Source organism: Cebidichthys violaceus, unplaced genomic scaffold (genome assembly GCF_023349555.1).
Source record: "Cebidichthys violaceus isolate CVI_PGR_0920_01 unplaced genomic scaffold, fCebVio1.0.p SCAF_11, whole genome shotgun sequence".
In the NCBI taxonomy this organism is placed as follows: Eukaryota; Metazoa; Chordata; class Actinopteri; order Perciformes; family Stichaeidae; genus Cebidichthys; species Cebidichthys violaceus.
Window position 1 is genome coordinate 12,768,770 of NW_027176274.1, and position 24,104 is coordinate 12,792,873.

The 24,104-nt window shown below is 40.3% G+C and overlaps 1 protein-coding gene across 1 annotated transcript; it reads left to right on the forward strand.

Annotated features, from left to right (window-relative positions):
* The first annotated feature begins 608 nt into the window (after positions 1–608).
* Positions 609–16,283, forward strand: cckbrb (cholecystokinin B receptor b). Its single transcript, XM_068704908.1, has 5 exons — positions 609–1,019; positions 10,286–10,537; positions 11,322–11,583; positions 12,922–13,049; positions 14,740–16,283. Exons 1-5 carry the CDS (start codon positions 857–859, stop codon positions 15,279–15,281), a joined length of 1,347 nt encoding a protein of 448 aa, XP_068561009.1. The 5' UTR covers positions 609–856; the 3' UTR covers positions 15,282–16,283.
* Positions 16,284–24,104: the final 7,821 nt, after the last annotated feature.

Sequence of the window (24,104 nt, forward strand, 5' to 3'; positions counted from 1 at the left end):
AAATCTTGTGTGTGAATTCTCCCCAATCTCATTCATTTAAATTTCCCGGCAGTTTTACTATAGTTCCAAGACTTTTTTGTCATTATTAAATTGCAGAGATAAATGCAAAACCGTGTATGACGATAGCTGAGGATAACATATGGCAGTGAGATCATCACTCAAAAAATCAAAGCATTATTATTCGCTAACAGTGTACTGCACTTACTTCTTCCAGTACATTAAACTCCTATTGGCCTGTGTACCTCAACATATTATATAACACTCCTCGTGGATGATTTCATAATATTTTTAACCAATAATTCCCATATCCATTTTAATTTTATTGACTTTATCGAGCTGTTTTCTGAGCGAAAAGAACAATACAACTTCCTTGATGACAAGCGTCCACGAGTGTTTTTTGCTGTCCCACTATCTCTCTCTCTCTCTCTCTCTCTCTCTCTCTCTCTCTCTCTCTCTCTCTCTCTCTCACACACACACACACACACGCACACGCACACGCACACGCACACTCACACTATATGATAGTCTCCCACTCCACTCGGCGCTCACTCGCTCCCTTCATGCGGTTCACTTGGCAAAGGCGCAGCAGTGCGCCGCGATCTTCCTCTCTCCTGGAGCGCTCCGATCTTTGATTAACGCGTGTAAGTGGAAGACATGTCTACAGGAAAGATGAATAAATAAAAAAAAGAAGTAAATTGCAGTTTTTAGTTTGTTTTGGAGTTTGTAAAGCGACACCTTGCCTCAGTCTCAGGCGTGAAGGACTATAGAAGTTGACCACTTGAAAGGCTCACATGAAAATTTGCAAACGGTCCCAATCGAACTTTTTGTAACCTTTGAGACACAACTGAGTCAAAACATGGATTCTTATGTGCGAAATGCGACATTTACGTCTCCCGAGTGCGTCGGAGCGCAGACTGATGCGCTGCAGAACGGAGCTGGTAACGGGAGCTTGGGAACATCAAACATCACCTGCGGCAACGTTTCCACGCTGCTCATTCCTAAGCGTGTGAGGCACAAAGGTGAGCGGACACAGAGATTACTCAACATTATCACCCGGGGGTTAATTCAAAAGTGCATCTGTGACCACATTTTTTATTGAATTGTCTTTAAGGTGCTATATTGAACTGACTTAACCTCCAGCACATGAAGGCAACCGTGCTGCAAGACAATTCATTTCAGCTTTCCTTTAAAATAGCCTACCCCTCAGTTTACACAACGTTAGGTTGTAATGAAGGTTTATTGAGACATGAGACTGAAAGGGCAGATGATCTATGACTTGAACTGACTTCCTGATGTTCCACGCAAATAACTACAGAAAAAAAGAAGAATTTGTGTGGCTCATAATTACTTCAACTTTTAAAATAAATGGTTAATTCAACATTTTAGTCATCATTCAATCACAATTTACTGGGATATTATATTCTGATGTGCCACACTATACTTTTCAAAGTAAAGCTGAATTGTTGGGTGCTATTTTGCTTTATTTTGAGGGAATATTGATAGAAACAAGTTAAGATAAGACAAAATTAGCCTTTATTTGTCCCCAGAGTGAAATAGAAATCAGAGAACAATGAGCGAGAGAGAGAGAGAGAGAGAGAGAGAGAGAGAGAGAGAGAGAGAGAGAGAGAGAGAGAGAGACATGGAATCAAATCCTGGCTACACAGAGATTTATTTATACAAAAGTCATATGCTGCCCTATCTGGGCTGTGCCTCATGGTCGTGCTGCTGCTTCCTGCTGTTAAATATCTAATATATGTTTCTATTTTGCATATAACATTAACATTTCCAAGCATGTTATTCAAACTAAGGGTATAAAGATGTGTCTGTGTGTCGTATGTTGTACAGATTTTAAAGCTCTCAGAGGCAAATGTGTCATTTAGAACCATATTGGTAAAACTGACTTGACTTGAGCTTGTGAACAAGAAAGAAAGTGCGTCATCAGTCTTGTAATTTCCTCTCAGTCCTATACCTCCAGCTGCTATTTTATCAACCAACACTTGCTATTTTCATTTGCTTAACAGTTGTTTCTCAAGGTTTGCCTGCGTTGATGATGTGTGTGTGTGGGCTACGTGAGTGTAGAAGACTGATTGTGCATCTTCGTTATGCTGTTGTTATTATGAGCAATGACAGCTCACAAGTGAGAGATATAAGTTTCTTAACTGAATGATTTTGCTCCATTTCCATGTTTACGTCACATCTTCACCACCTGCCAGAGATGATTCATTTCTAGCACCCCTGAGTGTGACCCATTATAGTGAGCTAAATCAGTACAATGGAAATTACAGACTGGGGACACCTGTGACAAGTACAGATCAAGGCCGCCGTGTCTGGTGCAGCAGCATGGTTAAGTTGGGAGCTTAATCCTCTTGCACTATAATATTATTTCGCCAACACAGATAATCACTTCTCTTCAGTTTGGCTTTTTGCTGCCTTATTTCGCTCTATTCAGCATTCCATATCTTCCAACAAGACCACACACCCATCTTCTGGGGAGGAAAAATGAGGATGTCTGTACCCTGTACAGCTGTTGTCGCCATCATTACTCACTCTGTCACCCCAGAGTTTGATTACTTCTCCACCGTGTTCGGTCATCTCCTCCCATCTCCTCTCTCTGTCCATTACTCTCTGTCCATCTGACCCTCTGTGTTTATGGAGCAGATTAAGTGGCGCCATCAGATTCCCACTAGGTTGCCCCGCAGACCATGGATGTCACATCATGTGCCATACTAATTTGAAAAAAATGGAAATGGAAAAATTATTTGTGAAATCTCTTTTGGTATGAATGAAGACCTGCAGCCTATATGTGGAAAGAACTTAAGTGGTCCGACGAGTCATGTTAAGACTCCAAATCAATTAAAACAGGTCTACGGAATTTGTAACTGGCCTTTACAACGATGCATGGGAGCATTTTCTGATCTGACGCCATCATTTATCTGTGCCCTCCAAAACCGTGTTGAACCACTGTTGAAAAATAATCCATGGAGCAAAATGCACCCCATGGGCAAAAACATCTCAACTCAAACTGGGAGGAAACATGTAGCTCAATCTTACCTTTCAAAAGCTTTTCACATTTGATGCAGGTCAGGAACAAAAACCTGGAGATTCCCTAAGTGCTTCATGGCACATGGTTTGACACCTCTGCTGCAGAAATGATACAAGCTATAGTGGTTTTAAAAGCAAGCCGGTCACAATACACAGGTGCAGGAGTATATATATTTTTTAGAATCAATAAGATGTTATTAAAGGTACTGGCTGATTGCAGTGCAGTTCTTCTTACAACATCAGGAGGTCATTACTTTGGAGGTGATGATGACGGCAACAGGGGGGGGGGGGGTATCAGTCACTGGAATAAACAACCATTTTCTAAGCCTGAGCACAAAGCCGTGTATCCATCAAAAAAGAAATTTGGACAAAATACGTTAAACTCTCCACTGCTTTTAATTTCCCTCTTCACTCTCACCACTTCTCTCCGATGCTTATTTCACTATCTCCATCGCTCACACTCTCTCATCTCACTGCCTGTTGAGAGCTGAGGTGTTTAATACATTCCTGCTCGACGTGCCGAGCAACCAACATGTTGTTTTGTAGTGCGACTGCAGTGGGCTCTGCGGCTCGTGTGTTGTAGTCTGTCAGTCAACAGTAAGTGGTTTCGTTCGGTGCCTCCATCAACTGTTCCGGGGGTGCAGTTGGCTTAGTGAAAAGGCTTAGATGACATTTACTATGCTGGATTAGCTACTAGCTGTGACATTTACCAATACCTTGGTCTTACAAGAGCAGAGCTGGCTGAAAGTGATGCACGCTGCATATGTATTAGACAGAATATATAATGTCTGAAAACTGAATCAGAGAAACAGATGACACCTTTAATATTCATGGATGGAATACAAACCCCATTATTAATTCATTCACTATTTCACTGCATATCTAACAATAGACTCTGCCACTACAGTCTACTTTCATCTTGAATTATTTTAATGTTAATGTTAGCAGGAAATCTGTTCACCAGCCTTTCACATCCAACACTTAAATTGATGATAAATTAACAGCGATGATGCGTTCAAATTGAGGTCACACAAGAGGTGGAAAAGCTTCAATGAAGTTTGCATTTACACAGGTGAACAGTGTAGAATGTATAACATGCATGTGCACACGGGTGTCCAATATAGCGGATTGCTGTGTGCATGTGATCCGACAAAAAAGAGATACATTACTGAGATCTGCAGGTAAAGCACTCTATAATAAGATATATATGGCAGCAAAACTGAAGCACTATTCTTCAACATATCATGATTCGTTTTTTGCAAATAGGAAACCTCTAGACGTTGCAACAAAGAAGCAGTGCTCACAGTGCCGCTAGTCTGTAAACAGAGAGCAGACTGTGTGCCAGAGCCGATGGTCAGACACGGTTGATGGCACTGCATTCACACACTCTTGAAACCAGCTCCCCACACCTCCAGCGCTGCGGGCTTCCCTTCTGTCATTTGGCTCTTTGAACTGAAAATAGTTCTCCAAATAATTAGTGGAGCAGAGTGCAAACTAAACATTGCAAAATGGGCAATGCTGGTTTCTGTAATGTCTGGATTTCTCCTGTAAAGTTGTAGTAGTATAGTAGCTTCAGTGTTAAGTCTTCAGTGACAGTTGGTGCATTTCTAGAGGCTCTCCAGATATAACAGGGATTTGTCTGCCAGTTGTCTGTCACAGGTGGTGAAACACTAAAAACTGGTGGAATATTCATAATACACCCACATCAGGAGCACCACATGCAGCACAGCTGTGCAGATCAGCTCAAAGAGCGAGATTCAGAGCGAGAGGGAAAACACTTAACCTGAGGGAAATATCTAGCTCTTTAGCCGCTCCACTATGTTAACCAGCTAGTTACTAAATGTGTCTGGCTGCTGTTTAAATAGTGTCACTTGAGAGCTTTTTATCTGTAAACTGCTGCTTGGTGCATAATAGAAAAGATGCAAATGTGAGTGGTGAGACAAAACAGCAATGTTGTGGGCCATAAAACCAAAACAATGAGCTGAAAGAAGCTACAGTATATAATACAGCAGTATAACAAAACAATGGACAGCTGATGCAGAGGTGCCTTACGTCATATGTATTTGATATTGCTTGATAAAGACAGCTCCGAGGCAACGATGTCTCATGCCCGATACCAGAGGTGGTGAGTTGGCTCACATCATCAAAAAATATAGTATGCAGCATGGTGAGCCCTGCTAATCCCTGTTTCCCCTTTGTAGGTTCACTTGCTGCTGTTTTGCGACTGCTGTTTTGAGTTATACCAACTGGGCTGTTTGTTTGTTTGGAGTCTTTTTGTAAGATATCCCTTTCCTCCAGTGAAGCAGAGTGCCACTGCTGGGAGGCTCCCAGCGGCACCTTTTGGATGCTTGTAAAAGCACTGGGACACGAATGTAGACTGCGCCACGTTTTGTTTTGAGGATTGGTGTGTTGCACCTGAGGTGAATAAAGAGTAGCACCCCTGGGCCCTTCTCAGTTTAGTCTGTGTCTCCACCAGTGGCCTGAGCTCAGTTGTTCCACTTTTGCTTAGTTCATGTTGGACCGGCAACTTTAGATGATTAAGGGTTTTGGTTATGACTTTAAATTTGTATTAAGGCCTTTTAGCGAATATAATAATAAAGAACTCTTTTTTTTCCCCTTCACTGATTTCTTTTTTTGATGTCTAAGGGGCTAACGTAAACTACACAATACATTAACTAATCAGACGACAATGTGATGCAAATGCTAACGTTAGCTATTGTAGCTAGCCCCGTTCCGTTACCAACATAAAATGTCCGTAAGTGCATATCAGCTACATTACATTAGCTGTTGGCCAGTCTCAACCCATAAATTGTCCTTAGTTTGATTGTTGAGGTAGTCATGGTTTTGTTGTACATTATTGGGTGTTGAGTAGTGGACTGCCTATTGCCCCGAAGGCCCATTATTCTGAAAAGCCAATAGTCTTTAAAATGTCGCATTGAACCGAAAGCCCATTTGTCTGACAGTCCCTTACCCTGAAAACAAACTGCCATTGTTACGTGCCCAATTATCCAATAAACAATCTCTGTGCAACCAATAGAAGCACATGGCTAATTATCATGCAGAATGAGGGCAAAGGATTTCATTTTCCATAGGTGAAAATTGCTGAAATTGACGTCCCTTTTGATATTTTTTCCCCAACTTGAATATTGCAGACGCGTGCAAGCATTCATAAAGACCGACAAAGTACGTTTTTATACATTTCTGTGACAATTTCTCAGACGAAAATTAATTTGTGCCTGGTGTGAAAAGGCTTTTAAACAATTTGTAGTTTAATGCAGCCAGAACCAAAAACTACATAATAGGAGTGCTCGACTTTATATTGCAAAATATGAATCCGAACGCAGGTTGGTGAGGGGAGGTGATTAACATAAATGCTTCCGCTCTATGAGCAGCTTTTGCTGGCCTGAAGGAAATGGTAAATGTGCTGAGGGAGTTATCAGTGTTTTCCGCACAGCCAGCGAGCACACAGGACAGCTAATTGGCTTCAATTAGGCAGAGGCCAGTGTAACATATTTCATTAGGAAAAAGAGAGAGTGTAGTACAGGAGTGTTGGTTTGTCTTTTTTACCAATCATCTGTCTGCACATTTTTATTATGCTAATGTCACAAAAAAGCATAGAATTAAAAACATTTAGTTGCTGCCATTTACGAGGCTGTTATGGTTCAGAACCCTGATGCTGTGTCAGCAGAACACTACCCACTATATTAGAGGTTCCTGCTTTTTTTTTTTGCATAGAAGTGCATGAGACAGATGGTGAAGCCTCATGTCATTAGATGGGAAGACTGTAAGTGTGTGTTTCTGAGAGAGAGATGAGAGGGAGAGAGAGGAAGACAGACTGACTTTTGCTGACCAAGCTGAGCCGGAATCCATTGCTAAGCCTGCAAGTTAAACAAACACATTTCAGAGCAGCTGGTTGGAGGAAAGTGCATTAAATCAATTACATGCCATTATCCCACTTTCATATACAGTACGAACCACACATCTGGCCATTTGGATTTGAAGCCAAATCCTGTTTTCAATTGTCCACTTTAACCTCATGCTAGCTCTTGTGCTGCAGAGTTCAGATTTTCACGTCTCTACCTGAATAATTGATTTTTTGATTTTTGCAAATCAATGAGTCAGGTTCAGGACAACTGTAATTACATGTGACAGGCCAAGGGAAATATGGGTATTGTGTTTTATGTTTTTAACACCATTTGTGATGGTGAGTCAGTGAGGTGTAATGGCTCTGGTCCTTAAAGAATAACCTTACCAGATAGAAAACATTAATCAATGACTGCTGCGCAAGCTGAAAAGCTGGTCTTTTCTAACTTACCAACATTTGTATCAGATATGAGTTGCGTAGCTGTGTAGATGACTTTGCTTTATTGCTGTATTTCTTTGAAAGCCTACTTATAATTGAGAGCAGAAGGAGATTGAATGGACCAAGAAATAAAGGAAAGACAGCAAAGTGCAGAAATCTCCTGAGATGGAAAAAGGGTAAAGATCAAGGAGAGACGCCTGAAAGATGAAAATGTGCTTTGAGAATATACTCAGAGAAATGGGAGTGCAGTAAGTGAAAAGAAAGAGATAGCAATACATTTCGTTGGTGTTTTGCAGGGAACAGACTCTTTTTGGGCTGGAGTGTGTTTGGTCGCCTCTACAACTGTGTCAATGAAGTTATGGCTTATGCATGTGATGTCATTTCTGTCCTGCGGCTGAAGTGCACATGGGTGCTTCTAATCCACGGGATACAGAAGGTAACCAATTAAAACATGTTGTGTCTAAGCAGGGTGTGAGGTGAAGATAACTGAGGAAGCGGACAACATGGACTTGTATGTGATCCAGTGAAGCTGCCAGTGGCTGAGGGAGCAGACAGGCTTTACACTGCAGGCCACAGTATTTTGTATTTAAGCATTTTTTTAGGTGGAAAATATGTTGGTAACCAAATTTGATAGTGCTTGGCTGCTCAGTATGAAAAACTACACATGCATACAAAGTGATAATTGAGCTGGCTGATTTATCTTTTATGACGATTGGACAGGTACTGGCTTCGATATTTTTTGTCAGCCAAACCTGGCAACACTGGTTGCAGCTAACTGGTGATTTGCCATGTCAGTGTAATATTTATGCAACAACAGCTATCAAAAACAAAACAAGCTAACCAGGCTCATTTTGTCCCAGGCTGGTGGCAGAAATCTAGTGAGACAAAAAATGAGCAGCAGGTAGAAGCTTGTCAATTATGTAAATCTGTTTATGATCGTTTTCAGCCAGGTGGTGCAAGTTCAATACAACTCAAGCCCAGCTGGACTCAACCAACATATCCTCATTCAGTATCCTCTTACAGTTTGAATATGATAGCTTACGAAAACAAAGTTTCACTTATTTTTCGTGCCTTTTCCAACGAAAGTCCAGCAACACAATGTCAATTTCCGCTTGTTACATGCATACAATCTTTTCAAAATATATTTCCGTCTTCACCGGAAACAACTTGGTTAGACTTAGGCAACAAAACTACTTGGTTAGGTTTTGGAGAAGATTGTGGTTTAGGTTAAACTAACTATGGAAGTGACGTTACAACCCTCCTGTCGTGTTCGGGTCAAATCTGATCGATTTACAACTTTAATCAATCATAAATATTGTGTTTTACATCTGATTGCCTCAAGACCTTATGATATCCTCCACACTAGACATTTGAACATATAAAATTGCTGATGACCACTTTCATTGAATTCTTTGTGGTTTAGTCAACTTTGTAACACCCGTGGTGTTCCTGGTCAAAAGTGACCGCCATAGGAAATGAATGGGAAACACTAGATTATGTCCATTCATCAGATGAAAAACAGCCCCATACACATCCACAATCCCCCCTTCCCACACACACACACACACACACTTGTGTGAACACCTGTTCACAGCCCCATATATAAAGTTGTACACAATTCAAACTTCAAGCAAAAAAATCAGGTGTTTGTTATGGGAACCCATCTCTATCCTGCACTTATGTGCCCATCCCCCCACGTGAACCACACCTTCCAGACTAAACAATGTTTCATACCTTCTCACTTCCCCCCTATATAAACCGTTATTTGTGCCTTGCTCTCATTTTACTCTGTGAGCACAATGAGTAGACGACTGATTAGGCGATTTTCTGTCAGAGAGGCTCTGGACCTAATTTTTGAACACGTGGAGAGCATTGGACCAGGTAGACCTCCAAGCCTACATGGGTCTGTTGATTCTAGCAGGAGTAAACCGGTCAAACATTGAGGCTACAAAAAGTCTGTGGCATGCGGAGTCCGGGAGGCCTATATTCTGGTCAACAATGTCCTTACAACAGTTTCATTTAATTTAGCGATACATTTTCAGTGTCTATTCTTTGGATATTCACAGCAGTTATTCATGTAAACCACTAGTCTGAGACATTGTTTACAGCTTAAAAAGGTGTTAAATAAAATTTGGTGATGATTAATGTTTTTTGTGTTGATGTAAGAGCAGTTAAAACAGACCGGTCAAATTTGACCGGGAACACTAAAGTAAGGGGGGAGAAACGAACACGACAGGAGGGTTAAGTACGGCAGTTACGCAACAAATAAATAAGTGTTGACTTCTCGTTTCACACGGGGACCAAACCACAGTCTCATGGGTGAAAGACTGGTTTTTAATTTGACCCATCCACCACTCCTCAAGCCTGCTCTGGGCATGTTTTTGTAGTCCTTAAAACCTCCTTTTTCATAATTACGTGGATTACATACAAATTGATTTTGTCAATGCATTCATTTTTGTAGGTATAGCTACGAACGCCATTAGATAACAGCTGGACTCAACACAATACCTTTTTTAAATTTTACTTTATTTAGCATTGAGGTATAAACAACTGTGATATTACAAAGAAATGACCAGAGCAGTGAGTTTGTACCAGTATTTGTTTACCCGGAATATAGAAGTAGCACTTAATCACAAAAATGTCTGCATGGAGTGCTGCTCAGATGTGAAAAAGGTGTCCCTCTGGTGCTTTTCAGTGTGGGGATTCTATTAGTTGAAGTCTAAGCTAGTGTTTTATAAAAAATAATAAAAAAAATTGAATAACTAATGGCTATTTCATGCTGTTAAAGAAGAAGAATTAGCACAATTGGCTCAAGGCTGTCTAGATCAATAAAGACAGCTTGATCGTATTGATCGTCATGTAAATAAGGACTGGTAGTTCAGTAGGGCAACCATTTTCACGCTCTGACATATGCTCCCCTCCTGTCTTTCTCTGTACCAGATGATGACCACACACTGCGGATCCTGCTCTACTCACTCATCTTCTTTCTGAGTGTGTTCGGCAACCTGCTGATCATTGTGGTGCTGACGGTCAATAAGCGCATGCGCACCGTGACCAACACTTTCCTGCTGTCGCTCGCCGTCAGTGACCTGATGATGGTCGTCTTCTGCATGCCCTTCAACCTCATCCCCAGCATCCTCAAGGACTTCATCTTTGGAGCCGCCATGTGCAAGATAGTGTCCTACCTCATGGGTGAGAGAGGGGGGAGTATTGGAGCAAATATACAGACTTTCTATCTGTAGATTTGCCATCATTCTGTACATTCAGTATGATAACATACCTGTGTCCTAAATCACGTCCTTGTTCAATTATCCACTTCTTCTAGCATTCCGTAGGCTTAGCGTACTCAATCAGCTGATAAAAAAACAACAGATTAATTTATAATGAAAACATTGTTGGTTGCAGCCATATCTATGAAGGACAGCCATCATCTTGATGCACTGAGGAAAAAGTGGACAAACCCAGGGGAGAAACTGTAGGCTGATTGTTCTTTGCTTCTGTGGGATCTGCTCTAAAGCTGCCCTCATTGGTACAGACACAACACAGTGCACCCCTGGGTCCTGCCTCGCACACACGCACATGCACACACACACACACACACACAGTCTGGATTCTGGATTTTCTCGGTGAGGACATGGATAAGAGAGGTAAAGAGTAATTTCCCGTCTTGCCCTGTCAGGAGGGAGATGGAAGATAACATCAGTGGCCAACATGATTTCTTCCACCAAGACTAAGATAACCATCCCTCCTATCTCACGCTATACTCATTTGTTAGCCCATCTTCACAGAGCGCCACGTTTTGTTCTCAGTTATGATTGTAGATATTATGTTGGCATCAACAAACATGTTTTTATTACTTTTTTTTATTACTGGCCCACGCTCTATTCTGAGCAGTAATAACTTTACATTCATCAAAAGAAAAGATAGCGTGTGTGTTTTCTTACATTTTTAAATAATCTGTTTTGTTATTCCACAGGAATATCAGTGAGCATTTCCACATTTAGCCTGGTTGCTATAGCGATCGAGCGCTACAGCGCCATCTGCAACCCTCTGAAGTCGCGGGTGTGGCAGACCCGTTCCCATGCCTATCGGGTGATTGCTGCTACGTGGGTGCTAGCCTTGGTCGTCATGATCCCTTACCCAATCATCAGTGACTTGGACTCTTTTCATCGTCCTGACAACACCACTGCTCACCAGTGTCGCCATATGTGGCCCCTCCCAAAAGCAGAGCAGGCCTGGTGAGTGTTTGGGTACAGTAGATGGTGGGTCCTTTAAGCAATCCCAGTTCTTTAAAACAGTTTCTTGAATATGTCCAGAATGACTGTGTTGACATGCAACCATGTGGAAAAGAATCGTTAACTAGAAACGTTGACTAGCATTAGCCACCATAAACAAGAACTCAATTTTGTTGGCTCAACAACCACATTCAAGGTCATTTTAATGTTAAAATAGTCCCATCACATGAAGTTTGTAAAGAAAAAGATATACAAATATTTTTTTTCTTGCAAAAGAAAAAGTGGAGGAATTGTTTTAGTTAAGAAGTGTTATACACTAGCTGTTTTTCCTTCATCATCATCAGTTACATTTCCAGAGTAACTGAGCACACAACAGATAAATGCAACTCAACATAAAACCTGCACTCAGATCATCCATCTTGCTAGCCATCTGGACAATGTGTGGTTTTGTATCAAATAAATTTCAGATGACCTGCGTCTGAGATGTGTGTGCGAGTGTGTGCGTACTTTCAAACATCTCATTTACTTCCATGTTAGGAAGCCTGTCTTTAGCAGCTCTCACTTTCTGTCTGTGTGTGTATTTCACTGCTTTTGTGTTTGAATCTGTCTTTGTTTGACTGTAGGCTTGCTTGTGGGTGTATAAATCTGTGCATGGGCACCAAGTTTGTGTCTCTAGTGTATTACCCTTTGATTTGATTTTAACAGAGTAAAGCGTTGTTTTTATCTGAAAAGAATTGAAATACACAAAAGGTCATTTTTCAACATTTACAGCTGTTATGAAGGTATTTCCAGATTCCACAAAGACCTACCATCTGGATGAAAGAATGCTTTGATAAAAAACTAAATATATTTAGAAATGATTTTTGGTGCCTTTATTAGAATGCAATAGTGGAGGAAAACCTTTGTCTAAAGCTTATTTCTATCCAGGACACTGGAAATTACATGTTGTACAATGCAATAAACTAAATTACAAATATAAATTTGTTATTTTAGTAGACATCACACAAGCTGAGCAAGGACATATGTCATTTTCAATTATGAAGGAGTTGCCACTTGGGAAATGGTTTAAAAATCTCCATTTTCATGCTACGGAAGTCATCAAGACTGTTTGAAAAGTCTTTTAGGATTCCGGAAATTTCTTCAGAACAGTAAATTCTGCATTCTGACATTCTGACATTCTTTTTTCTTTCTGAAAAACAAAACCAAAACAATGCATAGCTCTGTGATTCAAATGTAAAGGTAATGGCAATGCATTAATATGTGAGATGTACAAACTGGGGCTACATGAATGCCTGAATGCATGGACATTGGGATCTTTACCCTCTCATATGTCTCTTATAGGTACATTCTGCTGCTGCTTGTGCTGTTTGCAATCCCGGGGTTGGTGATGATTGTGGCCTATGGATTGATCTCCAGGGAACTTTATAGAGGCATCCAGTTTGAGATGGGCCACAAGAAAGACTCTACCGGTGAGATCATGTACACTGCATGTGGAAAACATACAGAAAATAGTAGGGTTAATGTCCCAGAGGGCAATTTGGCTCGCAGACAGTAGCCAATTAATACAAAAAATAAAAGTACAGCAAGGAGTAAAAAAATGCTGACTCTAGGAATTTTCTGCACAGAGACAGACAGATGGACGGGAGGGAGACACTTCATTTGAAGTTACATTGGTTAATCTACATGTATGGATTTTTGAGAATGTTTTTGTTTCTCAAAGTGAGATTACCAAACCAACATTTTCAACAGATATAGATGGACCAGAGCAGGAATCATTTTAAAATTTTAGGAAACTAAGAATTGGACTTTATAAAAATGTGAGGGTGACTCATGCAGGTACTGTACACATGAATATCAAATAAATTACATTATTCAATAACTTTATTAATCTCCAGAGGGGTGTTCGGTGGCCCATGCACCGTGACAAATAACAAAATGAGACACAAATCAGTCACAGATCATATGAAAGACACACTTCCACAACAACAGCAGTACCTCACAAACACAATAACACATGCTCTAAGATGACATAATGTGTTTCAGAAGCCTGCCGAGCCACTAATTAAAACAAACAATGTAGTTAATACGACCTATCAATTAATAAAAAAAAGGCTTGTTGACTACTTACGTATGTAACTTAATTTGCATAACCCTAAACATACTTATTTTAGCCCTGACTATGATCTTTTCCCAAATCTAACCAAGTAGTTTTGTTTTCTAAACAATGTTTAAAACTGCGACCAAGCACCCGTATGAGTTGGGAATGAGAGTTAACATGCAAAAAGCTTAAAATACATGCTACTCCTTCACATGAGATCACATTGTGTCAAACTGTGTCTCTTGAATGTCATCACAATATCCAGCCCCTACCAGCTTGACTCTAATGTTAGAATTGACATGTATTTAATTTATGTGAATGATGATGAATTTCATTTTAATCACAATGATATCATTTGCGCTACAATCATTGTAATGTGTGCAGGTTAAGTGGAGCATAACCTTTGCTGGGCATGTGAGAGTGTGTCTAGGAGGATAGCAGCATTGAGTGTATTTGCCGGTGCTCCATTAGAGGATGGAATTGGCTGGCAGCTGCGGGCCCGGACATCCCCATCTGTTTGGTCTCAGAGAGAAAGGTTGCCCAAAAAAAAAGAAAAATCAAGCTCAAGAGACAAAGAGCATGGGTAAAAAAAAAACTGGAATAAAGGATGTAGATCTTTTAAAATAACTATTTGGAAAATGTGTTTGATTTAAAAATCCAGGAGTGGTTTACTACCTTACCAGTTTCTGTTTGTATTTGCTTGACTAGCAGCTCTTATTGTACTTTAACATCAATTAAATTACAATATGCCCTGATGGATGATTGCTGTGGCTCAAAAGGAATTGCTATTCACTCCTTTTCCCACCAAGGTGAACTGCTGCTCTTTGAAGAGCTATGATTGACTCAAAAATAAACTAAGAAATGGGTGAATGTGTAATCACAGAGCTGTGCTTATTTGTTATTTTAAGATTTTCCAAAATGAACTGGCTGTAGGAAAGCTCATGATTTCCCTGTTCAATCTATTTTTAATCCAGTGGCAGGCAGAGGTGATTTTAAAGTTTTAAATACAATACATTTGTTTCACAGTAATACTTCTTTTTTTACTCTGCACTCCCACACAGATGTGAAGAATGGACTTACCTCCACTGTGTCTAGTGGCAGTGATGATGGAGATGGTTGCTACGTTAATGTTGTCCAGCGGCCACACTCGATGGAGATGTCCACCATGGCTGCATCCAGCAGGGCAATCAAAGCAGAAAGACCACGCAGCAACACATCTGAGGCCAAGCTGGAGGCCAAGAAGCGGGTTATTCGCATGCTGGTGGTCATTGTCGTCCTGTTCTTTCTCTGCTGGATGCCACTGTACTGTGTCAACACCTGGCGGGCTTTTGATGACATCTCTGCCAAAAGCGCCCTCTCAGGGACACCCATCGCTTTCATCCATTTGTTGTGCTACACCTCTGCCTGCGTCAACCCAATTATTTACTGCTTCATGAACACACGTTTCCGCAAAGCTCTGCTGACCACGTTCGCGTGCTGTGCTGCACCTTGCCGTCGCCGCCGTCGTAGTGGGCTACGGGACAACGAGGAGGATGCTATGGCAACGGGAGCGTCCATGTCTAAGTTCAGTTACACTACAGTCAGCACCATGGGAACCTGCTGAGGCAGATGGGATGCAGGCACAATCCAGAAGAGACAGTTACTGCGGCAACACAGTACCCCACATCCTTTGTCTTTAGGCCAATTCTGTACTCATAGGGACAGGAATGTGGATTGGAAAAAACAGGCCAAATAGTGTCGTAGGATAGAAGCTTCAACCATGACTGTGAGTAAAGTTATGTCAGGATTATTTAATGAAACCCAGTCTTACAGTGTAAATACCTCCATGTAGCTCTAATTGAAAAAAGCACAGAAAAAACCCAGATTGTACAGTTATCTGTGTTTGGCTGTTGAGATGTTTAGTCATATGTGTGTGTGACTTCAGTGGTGGGCTGTAAGGCATTGTAATAACTTTGTAGTCATTATGTAGCTTTAAAAAAATAGGAAGACTGTTTGCTATGTCACCTTAAAATAGTTTTTTTATATTATGCGGTCGGTTGTGTATCTGTGTTAATGATAGTAATGTAATTGCCTTGTGGACTAAGTGCCTGGTTCTAAATACTATGTCATATTTGTCTACTGTTGATTTGTCACGTTCATCAGGGGCACTATTATCACAGGCAAAGTGTAACCCGAAGGTTCCTGGAAGTGAAGTTTAAAGACTAAAAAGATCTTCTAAACAAACTAAAACTCCTTCTCAGAAGATTGGAATTTCGTCCTGATGGGACAAATGAACAGGTTGTCAGTTCTCCATGGCTCCGTGGTTTGCAGAAAACACTTCAGTGGTTTAAAAAGCTTAGACGGGCAGTGCTGATGCCTTGTGTTGTGGTTTTATACTGTAGTGCTTGCCACCTTCGTGTTTATGAGTTTTTCGAGACAGATTTTTCTGTATATGCTGCAATGTTTGTATTGTGTCCTTGCAGGTGAACACAGTAGCAGATATGAGAAGGATGACTTGGCTCTTGAATTGTGTTTCTTTCTCATGGGTAGGGATGTGGGTTATTTAAGAGACCATTTAATGGTTCCTATATTATTATATTATTGACCATATTAGAAAAACACCACTGAGTACAGCAGAAGGTTCTGTATTTTGCTATTGCTATGAGGTCAAAAAATGTTTTAAACGTTGATGAAGTCACTAGTAAGCTTACAACTGACACAAATATGTTATATACGAACCATATGGCAACATGAAGGAGTGATTTTCATGAACAAGTTTACTGCAGCCTTATGCTTTAAAGGAGACAAGTTCACTTAATTTAGTGATTGTTCAGTGACTTGCAGTCCCTGTTAAATTCACTTTCAGAGCTACAAAAATGACAGCCAGGTTTCAGAGGTCTCTGTTGGTCAGGCCCTGTCTAGCGTGCCTGACTCTGGCTCCCCTGCTCACTTCGCACTAATTGTGTTACAACCTCAACCCTGCCAGGCTGAACAGATGAGCATATTTCGCTGAGTGCACCAAAGCACAATGCTGTCAGCCTCTCAACTAATAGATGTATGGCCTAACTTTGTAAGCATTTTTTGGAAGATTGGCCTGCAGATTTTGTGGTTTATTGTGTGCATCGTTCCCTTTGTATTCAAAATATGAATCATAGTGAAGCCTTACTATGAGATTAAACTACAGTAAGACAGAGAATTCGATCAGCCGAAAAACTCAAACTACGTTACGGAAATATAAAAGCAAATGACAATCTTGTCGACACACCTAGACTAGGTAAAAAAAATTGTACACTTACATGCTAATCAATTAATATCTCCTGCAACCTTATCTTTGCATGTGTCCAGTGTCCAGTTCATGTCTAGTGCAGAGAGCAAGACAACGTGACAGCCAGTACATTACACCGACCTTACCCTTGTCTCACTGTAGAGACAGGCCCCGAAATCTAGTTGCTGATTTTGTCTCTGGGCTTGATGGCCCTGTGCCGATTACCACATTTCTTAGCAAACAGGAGGTATTTATGTCTGTGTTGTTGTTTATGAGGGACACTTGGAATGTGTTTTTTTTTTTTACGGTGAGTTGTGAGAGGCTGATTTCCCTGTGGTGTCATAGAGGCCGTTTTGACGTTCTGATTTGATGCCCAATCCACACCAGCTCTTCTCAGCTCAACTGAAGTTCTCAGCTTCAACTGGTTATATATTTATTTACACACTTGTGCACAACCAATTACTGACATATGCTGATGATTAGTTACTTTCCTCCTTTACAAAATTAACTCTGGCATGAAAGTTAAATCGCAGTATAAAAATAACTGTGATGACAAGTATGCAGTGGGTAGTGGTTGACATCTTCCACTTATGTATAAATACACTTATTTGTGAACAGAAGTACTAAAGGTTACTGTAAACACCGCCTTCAGTCCTTTGTTTGAAAATCACGTTGGTGATTATATTCACAAGTTTCATATTACATGTAACATTTGTTCTTCAATCATAAAGGACAAACTTCTGCCCAATATCTACAGGCGTTGCCCAGTTTGGAGCTACACATACTAATATTTTTTTGTAATAACAATGGATCAGGCTACTATGTGTAATGGCAAATGGGTCACCCATCACTGCAGTTACCCTCAGCTGCAGTGTTTTTATTCATTTTGGAACATATTTTTGGTTTTCCAGCTTTCATCCTCCAGCTGCAGCAGGCAGCTGTTTTCAGCAAATAATCCAACTGTACACTATAAAGTATGTGCTCAGCACCAAACAGCAGACGGACAAAGTTATTGACTATTTGGTGAACATAGAGGAATATCAAGACATTTCCCTCAGGAGTTGGTGGAGGCCAAACCAGAGTTAGAAGGATACTGAATATTAAACTTAAATTTATTGGGTGATTTATTGAATATTTTTGGGTGACAAAATTAACTCTAAATTAATGTATTTTGCTGGATGTATAAACAGGCTTCTGTTTGCTAACATGTTAGCGATAACAACAAAGGATAATATGTCAAGCATGTTCCACTGAACCCAAGAGGTTTAAAATGACTCTACAGAAGCTTTGAGGTTAGTGTTGAAATACAGCATCTGAGCGATCTCAATCCCTGGACAAATAAAAGAAAGAGGTGTTATTAAGAAAATGTGGGTGTTTTTTTAGTTGCTTGATAGAAGAGACTCTCTAAGTTCAGGTGAGATAATACGCTATTTTAAATATCTTCTCTTATAATTCAAACTTCTGTGTCTAAATATACAACACATTGATGAAACTGATGTTCACTGATTACAGGCAGGTATCCTAATCAATCATGTTCAGTCAAGACAACGAAGTGGCCTTTACAGACTGACAAGTCCTCACTCATTCGTGATTATTATGCCTCTGCTGCTTTCTCCTCTCCACAAAGATTACACAAAGCTGTTACTGGCTGCGTTGATTGATTTTTCCCTTCCACCACCATGGTCTCCACCATGTTTAGCTTCCTATTACCATGTTTGATGATGGCATCTTGCACCTTTAGCATTTTGTGTGCCCATATCTCAGTGATATGTCTGTTGGGCTCTTGGGGGCTTTATTGTATTCTCAGCTGAATCTCCCACCGCTGCTGGGATTGCAGAGCCTCCTCATGACCAGAGCATGTTCCCCCAAATAGAAGTGTAACCATTTGTTACAATAAAATGTTCTTAGATTCTTTGACACAAGTGTCACTGATAAACAGTGCGGCTGTGCTCAGGGGGAGTGCTGCTAGTGAATGATAAGGACACTGTCCACATGTGCAGCAGAGGGAGTCTTTGGGGCTCAGGTGTTGGCAGGGTCGGAATTGTTTAATGTCAGCAAAGCTGATGTTTGAAGAGCAAAATTGCCTGACTGGGCTACAAAGCCAGGTGGATTCTTGACAAACCCGCTACAATCCGATATAAAAAGAGGCTTGGTTATCAGATTTCAAACACAACTCCTTCCCACAATGCCTTGGCAATGTAATTGAATTGTAATTGAAGTGTAGTATGAATTTCAGCTTGCCATTTAGGAGAAGGTAGTTGATAATTAATTATTTTTAAAGTAAGATATATATTATTATCTTGAGGTATTAATTATAATCCTATGTTATCTCTTTTACTGTAAATGGTTGAATTAACCTGTTTGGGGGAATTTCCAACAAATTCTCCAAAATAGACGTCCACATCCGTTAATCAGGAATGACAAACTGATCTGATGCCCTTCTCTACAGGACACCATGCATAAATCTGTCTAATGATGCAACCATGGAATGGTTAAGGGCTGTTTAGGCTTTGTTTAAGTGATGGAAGCTTCTTAGTTTGGGCTGAATATTGTATTTAGGCTAGAGGGAACATGGTTAAGGTTACTACAATGGCCACTAGTGGACTTTGTCACAAGAACATAAATATATGTTGTTTGGGGCACTCTGTGCAAAAATATTCCCTGTGGGGCCCCTAGTGACCCCAAAATATGTTGTGTTATATGTCACAATATTAGCTAATAATGCAAGTCCTACCTTCATTGATATTGCATTTTTGTGGTGCAAATTTACTCACAAATTTGCAATGAATCAAATTACCAAAGCTACACAGTGTATTTATGGCTTTTGGGGCCCCTAGATTTCTGGAGCCCCAGGATAGTTTCCAGTTTTGGCTGACTGGTAATCCAGCCTGTACACATTTACTTATAAAATGAGAAGCTAATTTCTGGCACAACAAAGGTTTAATTGTCCCTTGAGAGCACCAGAAAAAACTCCACAATGCAGCCTTTTTTTGAAGGCTGTCAACAAATATCTTTGTTGTCGAGTTTATGTGATGACCGATCTCCTGCACATATGCAGCAACTTGCTATGTTCTGTTTTAATATAGTCTTCAGTGTTGTATTATAATGAAGATGTATCAGTCATTTCAGGCATCATATCAATATGAGCCATGCAGAGTGAGTGTATATATAATAATGTGGAACGTAATGACGAGGATTAAAGGCCGTGTCGTCTGGGTATTGTTTCATTATTGTTAATGTTTACTGTCTCTGGGGCGGATTTTGGATTAGTGCAGCCATCTTCCTGTGAACGTCAGCAACGATACAGTATGTGGACACACAAGCCTTCTTTAACAACTTGCAAATATAAATTGTATCCGCTCCATATCTGCGCTCATACCTGCTCATCTGTATCATTATTAATATACACATTGTATTCTGAATTGTACTGAAATCAGGTGTTAACAATATGAAATATTAATGTGAAGTATTCAGTTGTATATCGTGATGTTCTGTGAAGGAAAGTTCTGATCTTGTGTTTCAGTGATCTGTAGTAGCGCTCCATGTTTCTAAGCAGCTTGTACAGGCCGCAGGCTCATATATGGGATGAGCAGGGTTGAAGGGTTAGAGAAGCATACAGGGGCACATTTAGATCTACTCGAATGGTCACAGTTGCCAGGCCACCATTGCCTTAAGTGTGTTTTGAGTGTACAGTATCCGTATGTCTGTGTGTGCATGTGTATGTATGTGTGTGTGTGTGTGTGTGTGTGTGTGTGTGTGTGTGTGTGTGTGTGTGTGTGAGTGTGTGTGTGAGTGTGTCCCTCATGCGTGTGTCTACATGATCCACTTTTAGTTTGAGGCAAAAAAAAGAGCTGGAGATGAAAGTATTTGGCAGCCTTGTTTCCCCATCCATGGTGAAGACATGGACAGAGCGTTCTGTGACTATATTGTTCTTTCTGAAACAGTGACAACTTTGAGAAAACAATCTGTGAAAAATAGTTGATGTGGTTTTCTTGGCTGCTGTCCACGCTGTTATCTTGACAAGTATGTTTGTGCTGCTATGATGCTATAAGGCCTTAGGTGTTCACTTGTGGTTTGGAATGTGTAGTTTTCCCTTCTGTTTTATGCTCATGGAGGAGCTTCAACAGGTCTACCTCCCTTATGACAGGGCAGATTCATTGCTATTATGATTGTCATTACAGCCGCTATTCGTTGTTCCTGACTTAGCAGACCGGAGGGATGTGCTATCTGTCAGCATGAGGAACATCTGGATAACATTTGTGTATTTTAAGTATGGAAAGTGTGTGTGTGTGTGTGTGTGTGTGTGTGTGTGTGTGTGTGTGTGTGTGTGTGTGTGTGTGTGTGTGAGAGTGTGTGTGTCAGAGAAGAAGCCATATTTATAAAGTGGAGGCAGATCGTGTACCATTTGTTTGGTGTGATCTTTAAGATTTCAAGCTGGCTGCTGTGGCTTACTAAGTTGTTTTTTCCTCATGTCTAACAGATACACATTTTGTGTGTTTTGCTCTCTTTCTCTGTCTCTCTCTCACACACACACATAGTTATACATTTGTACTGTATGTTGGATGACAAAACAGCTGGCTGTACTTTGCTTTTTTGTGTAATGTTATGTAATTCTAATAAAGTCAAATTATACCTCTCCTCGTGTGATCTTTGACATTCTACTGCAAATTCCTGTGCTTTGGGTGCTTTTCATGAATTTGAATCTTCTTCACCGACCATTTAAGTGGAAACAGAAGAGCAACAAATGTATCAGGCATCATCTCTCCATTTCAGCTCCTGTGAGCACTTAAAGCCTTTAAGGCCGTGCTGAAACTCTAGAAGGTAAAGTGCACAGGCGATGCCTCTAACCCATTCTCTTGCTTACTTGGTAGTGTTGCTTGGAGTGGTCTTAATGGAATCAAAAATAAATGTAATGTTGGCTTAGTTACTCTTTACATAGCTCCTGTATTGTCTCTCAAAACACCAACAGCACATCAATTCTAAATACATTTTTATCCTTCACTACTAAAATAACCACTTGGACAGTAAAACATAGAAAAAACTGTGACAAGTGCATTCCATCACACGCAGCAATGAAAGACTTCATGCATGAGAGCTGAGTAGAGATGTGCTGATTTAGCACCGTTAGCTTGACCTTCAAAACACAATTCCCATCCAGTTGGCAGCCGTTTAATTGTAATGGATAACAGTGTGTGCATGAAGAGGTACTCGCTGAAAACCGAAATAAATAAATTAGGTTGTGTTTAATGGAGGACTATTGATGAAGGATGTACTCGCAATCACTACAGCAACTCTGACAAGGAGAAGCACTGCCTGCTAATTCAAGAATGGACGAGCATCTAGCCCAGAAATCGATGTGGACTTAAAAGGATTTCATCGCCTGTCAATAATGACACAAATCCTTTCAGCCCCAAGAGAATAGAACTACATTTATCTTGCCTGCTGCTGTCACTGAGACACAGTTTGACTTCAACAAAAATAAAGCACTGAGACTCAAAAAGGTAAAGTGTTGGTTTTTTTATAGCTGGCTTCCTACGCAGCAGCTACTTTCCTCAATTAAAAGAGACATTAAAAAAACGTATCAATCTCTCCTTGGATCATTAACTACCGATATCATCAATTACCTAAAGCCAGTACATTTCCGGGAGCAATCACCAATGATGGCAATCACCTCCTGCTTCACATCCTCTTGTCATCACCTCAGCCCAAGAATGGGAGGTTACAGAGTGCCTGAACTCTCTCCTTTTGGGAGTTGGAGGTGTTTGTTTACAGGGACATGCATTATATTGATGTAATAGCAAAGTCTATTTATATAGCACTTATATGAGATGTTACAAAGTGCAAGGAAAATAGAAAAAAATGCATGTACAAAGAGAGATCAGTAAATCATACACGTTTGAAGAGGGTCACACAAAATGTAGATCAGGTCATACAAATATACATGTTGCATCAGTGCATATACATATAACAACCTACATCAGGGGTATTCAATCAACATTCAACGAGGTCCAGTTAGAGAGAATGTCCTCATGCAAAGGTCCGGGACATCACAGTAATGTCTAACTTGCGCTGTGATTTAGTTCCATATATATTGAAGTAGCCAAGCAGTTAAAATGGAATAATTCTTAATTATCTATCGGTTTTAGGTCCAGATAAAACGGCATCTAGGTCATGCACATAAATACCAACATGAACATGAAACAACATAAAAACATAAAAATACATGTTCAGAAACAAGTTTAAAAAGGATATTGATTTTGCAAATTGGATTTAATCCGTCAAATTGTTCCCGGGTTGAGGTGCCAAGTAAAGCAAAGTTTGGTTTATACAGTTCAGCTTGACTTGGGGACATTCAACAGGTTTCTGTCTGAGGGCCTCAGACTGTGCAGGTTCATGAGGGCAGAGTAATTCCAAGATATTTATAATCTGGGTTAGGGAACTAAATCATAAAATCGATTCTGTAGTCAATTTAAAGACATAAAAAAAAAAAGATTAATATGATTTATTTTATTAGGTTTTGTTTGTAGCTTGTCTGCTGCATTCTGCTTTATATGTAAAAACACAACCTCTGACCACCATCAGCATCAAGCAGTATAACACTGGAACAGCCTCTCTAAGTTGCATCCATCAGCCAACATTACCTTCAGAAATATCAATTTCCCTTCATTGTGCTTGCAGTTTGCTTCAGAACTTCAGTTTGGCGTCAGGCCTGTTGTACTAACTATTCACCCAAATTGGATGTCAAAACAAAACAAGGATCTGGCTTTACCTGACTCAGGTGTGTTTATAACAACATTGTGTGTCGTGTTTCACGTGTAAATGATCTCCCCCGAGTGTCAGCTGTTACTAGGGTGGAAGAAACATGAGATGTAGATGTCTGTGATGTTCTGATTTTCTGTGGGTGAGGGTTCATTTCTAAGACCTGAATGCAACCGAATACAGTATGAGCAGATCAATACTATTGATGCTTGGTACATAGAATGTTCTCATCACACAATGTATGTTTTCACAAACACAATGTCAGAATTCTACATTGGTGTTTATATGGCCAGAGAAATTTAAGTCAACTATGTGAACACCCCTGCATCCTAGTTCCGCTCATGGGGAATGTAAATATTACAGCGTACAAAGCCTCTTTATACAACAGTCGAGGGCCCTTTTCTGTTTCGACATGAGAATGCG

Excerpts from the sequence above, each read along its gene's own strand:
- cckbrb (XM_068704908.1), top strand. The coding sequence starts at position 857 with ATGGATTCTTATGTGCGAAATGCGACATTTACGTCTCCCGAGTGCGTC. Across the intron at positions 11,584-12,921 it reads CCAAAAGCAGAGCAGGCCTG|GTACATTCTGCTGCTGCTTG; the intron begins GTGAGTGTTTGG and ends TGTCTCTTATAG. Across the intron at positions 13,050-14,739 it reads CCACAAGAAAGACTCTACCG|ATGTGAAGAATGGACTTACC; the intron begins GTGAGATCATGT and ends ACTCCCACACAG.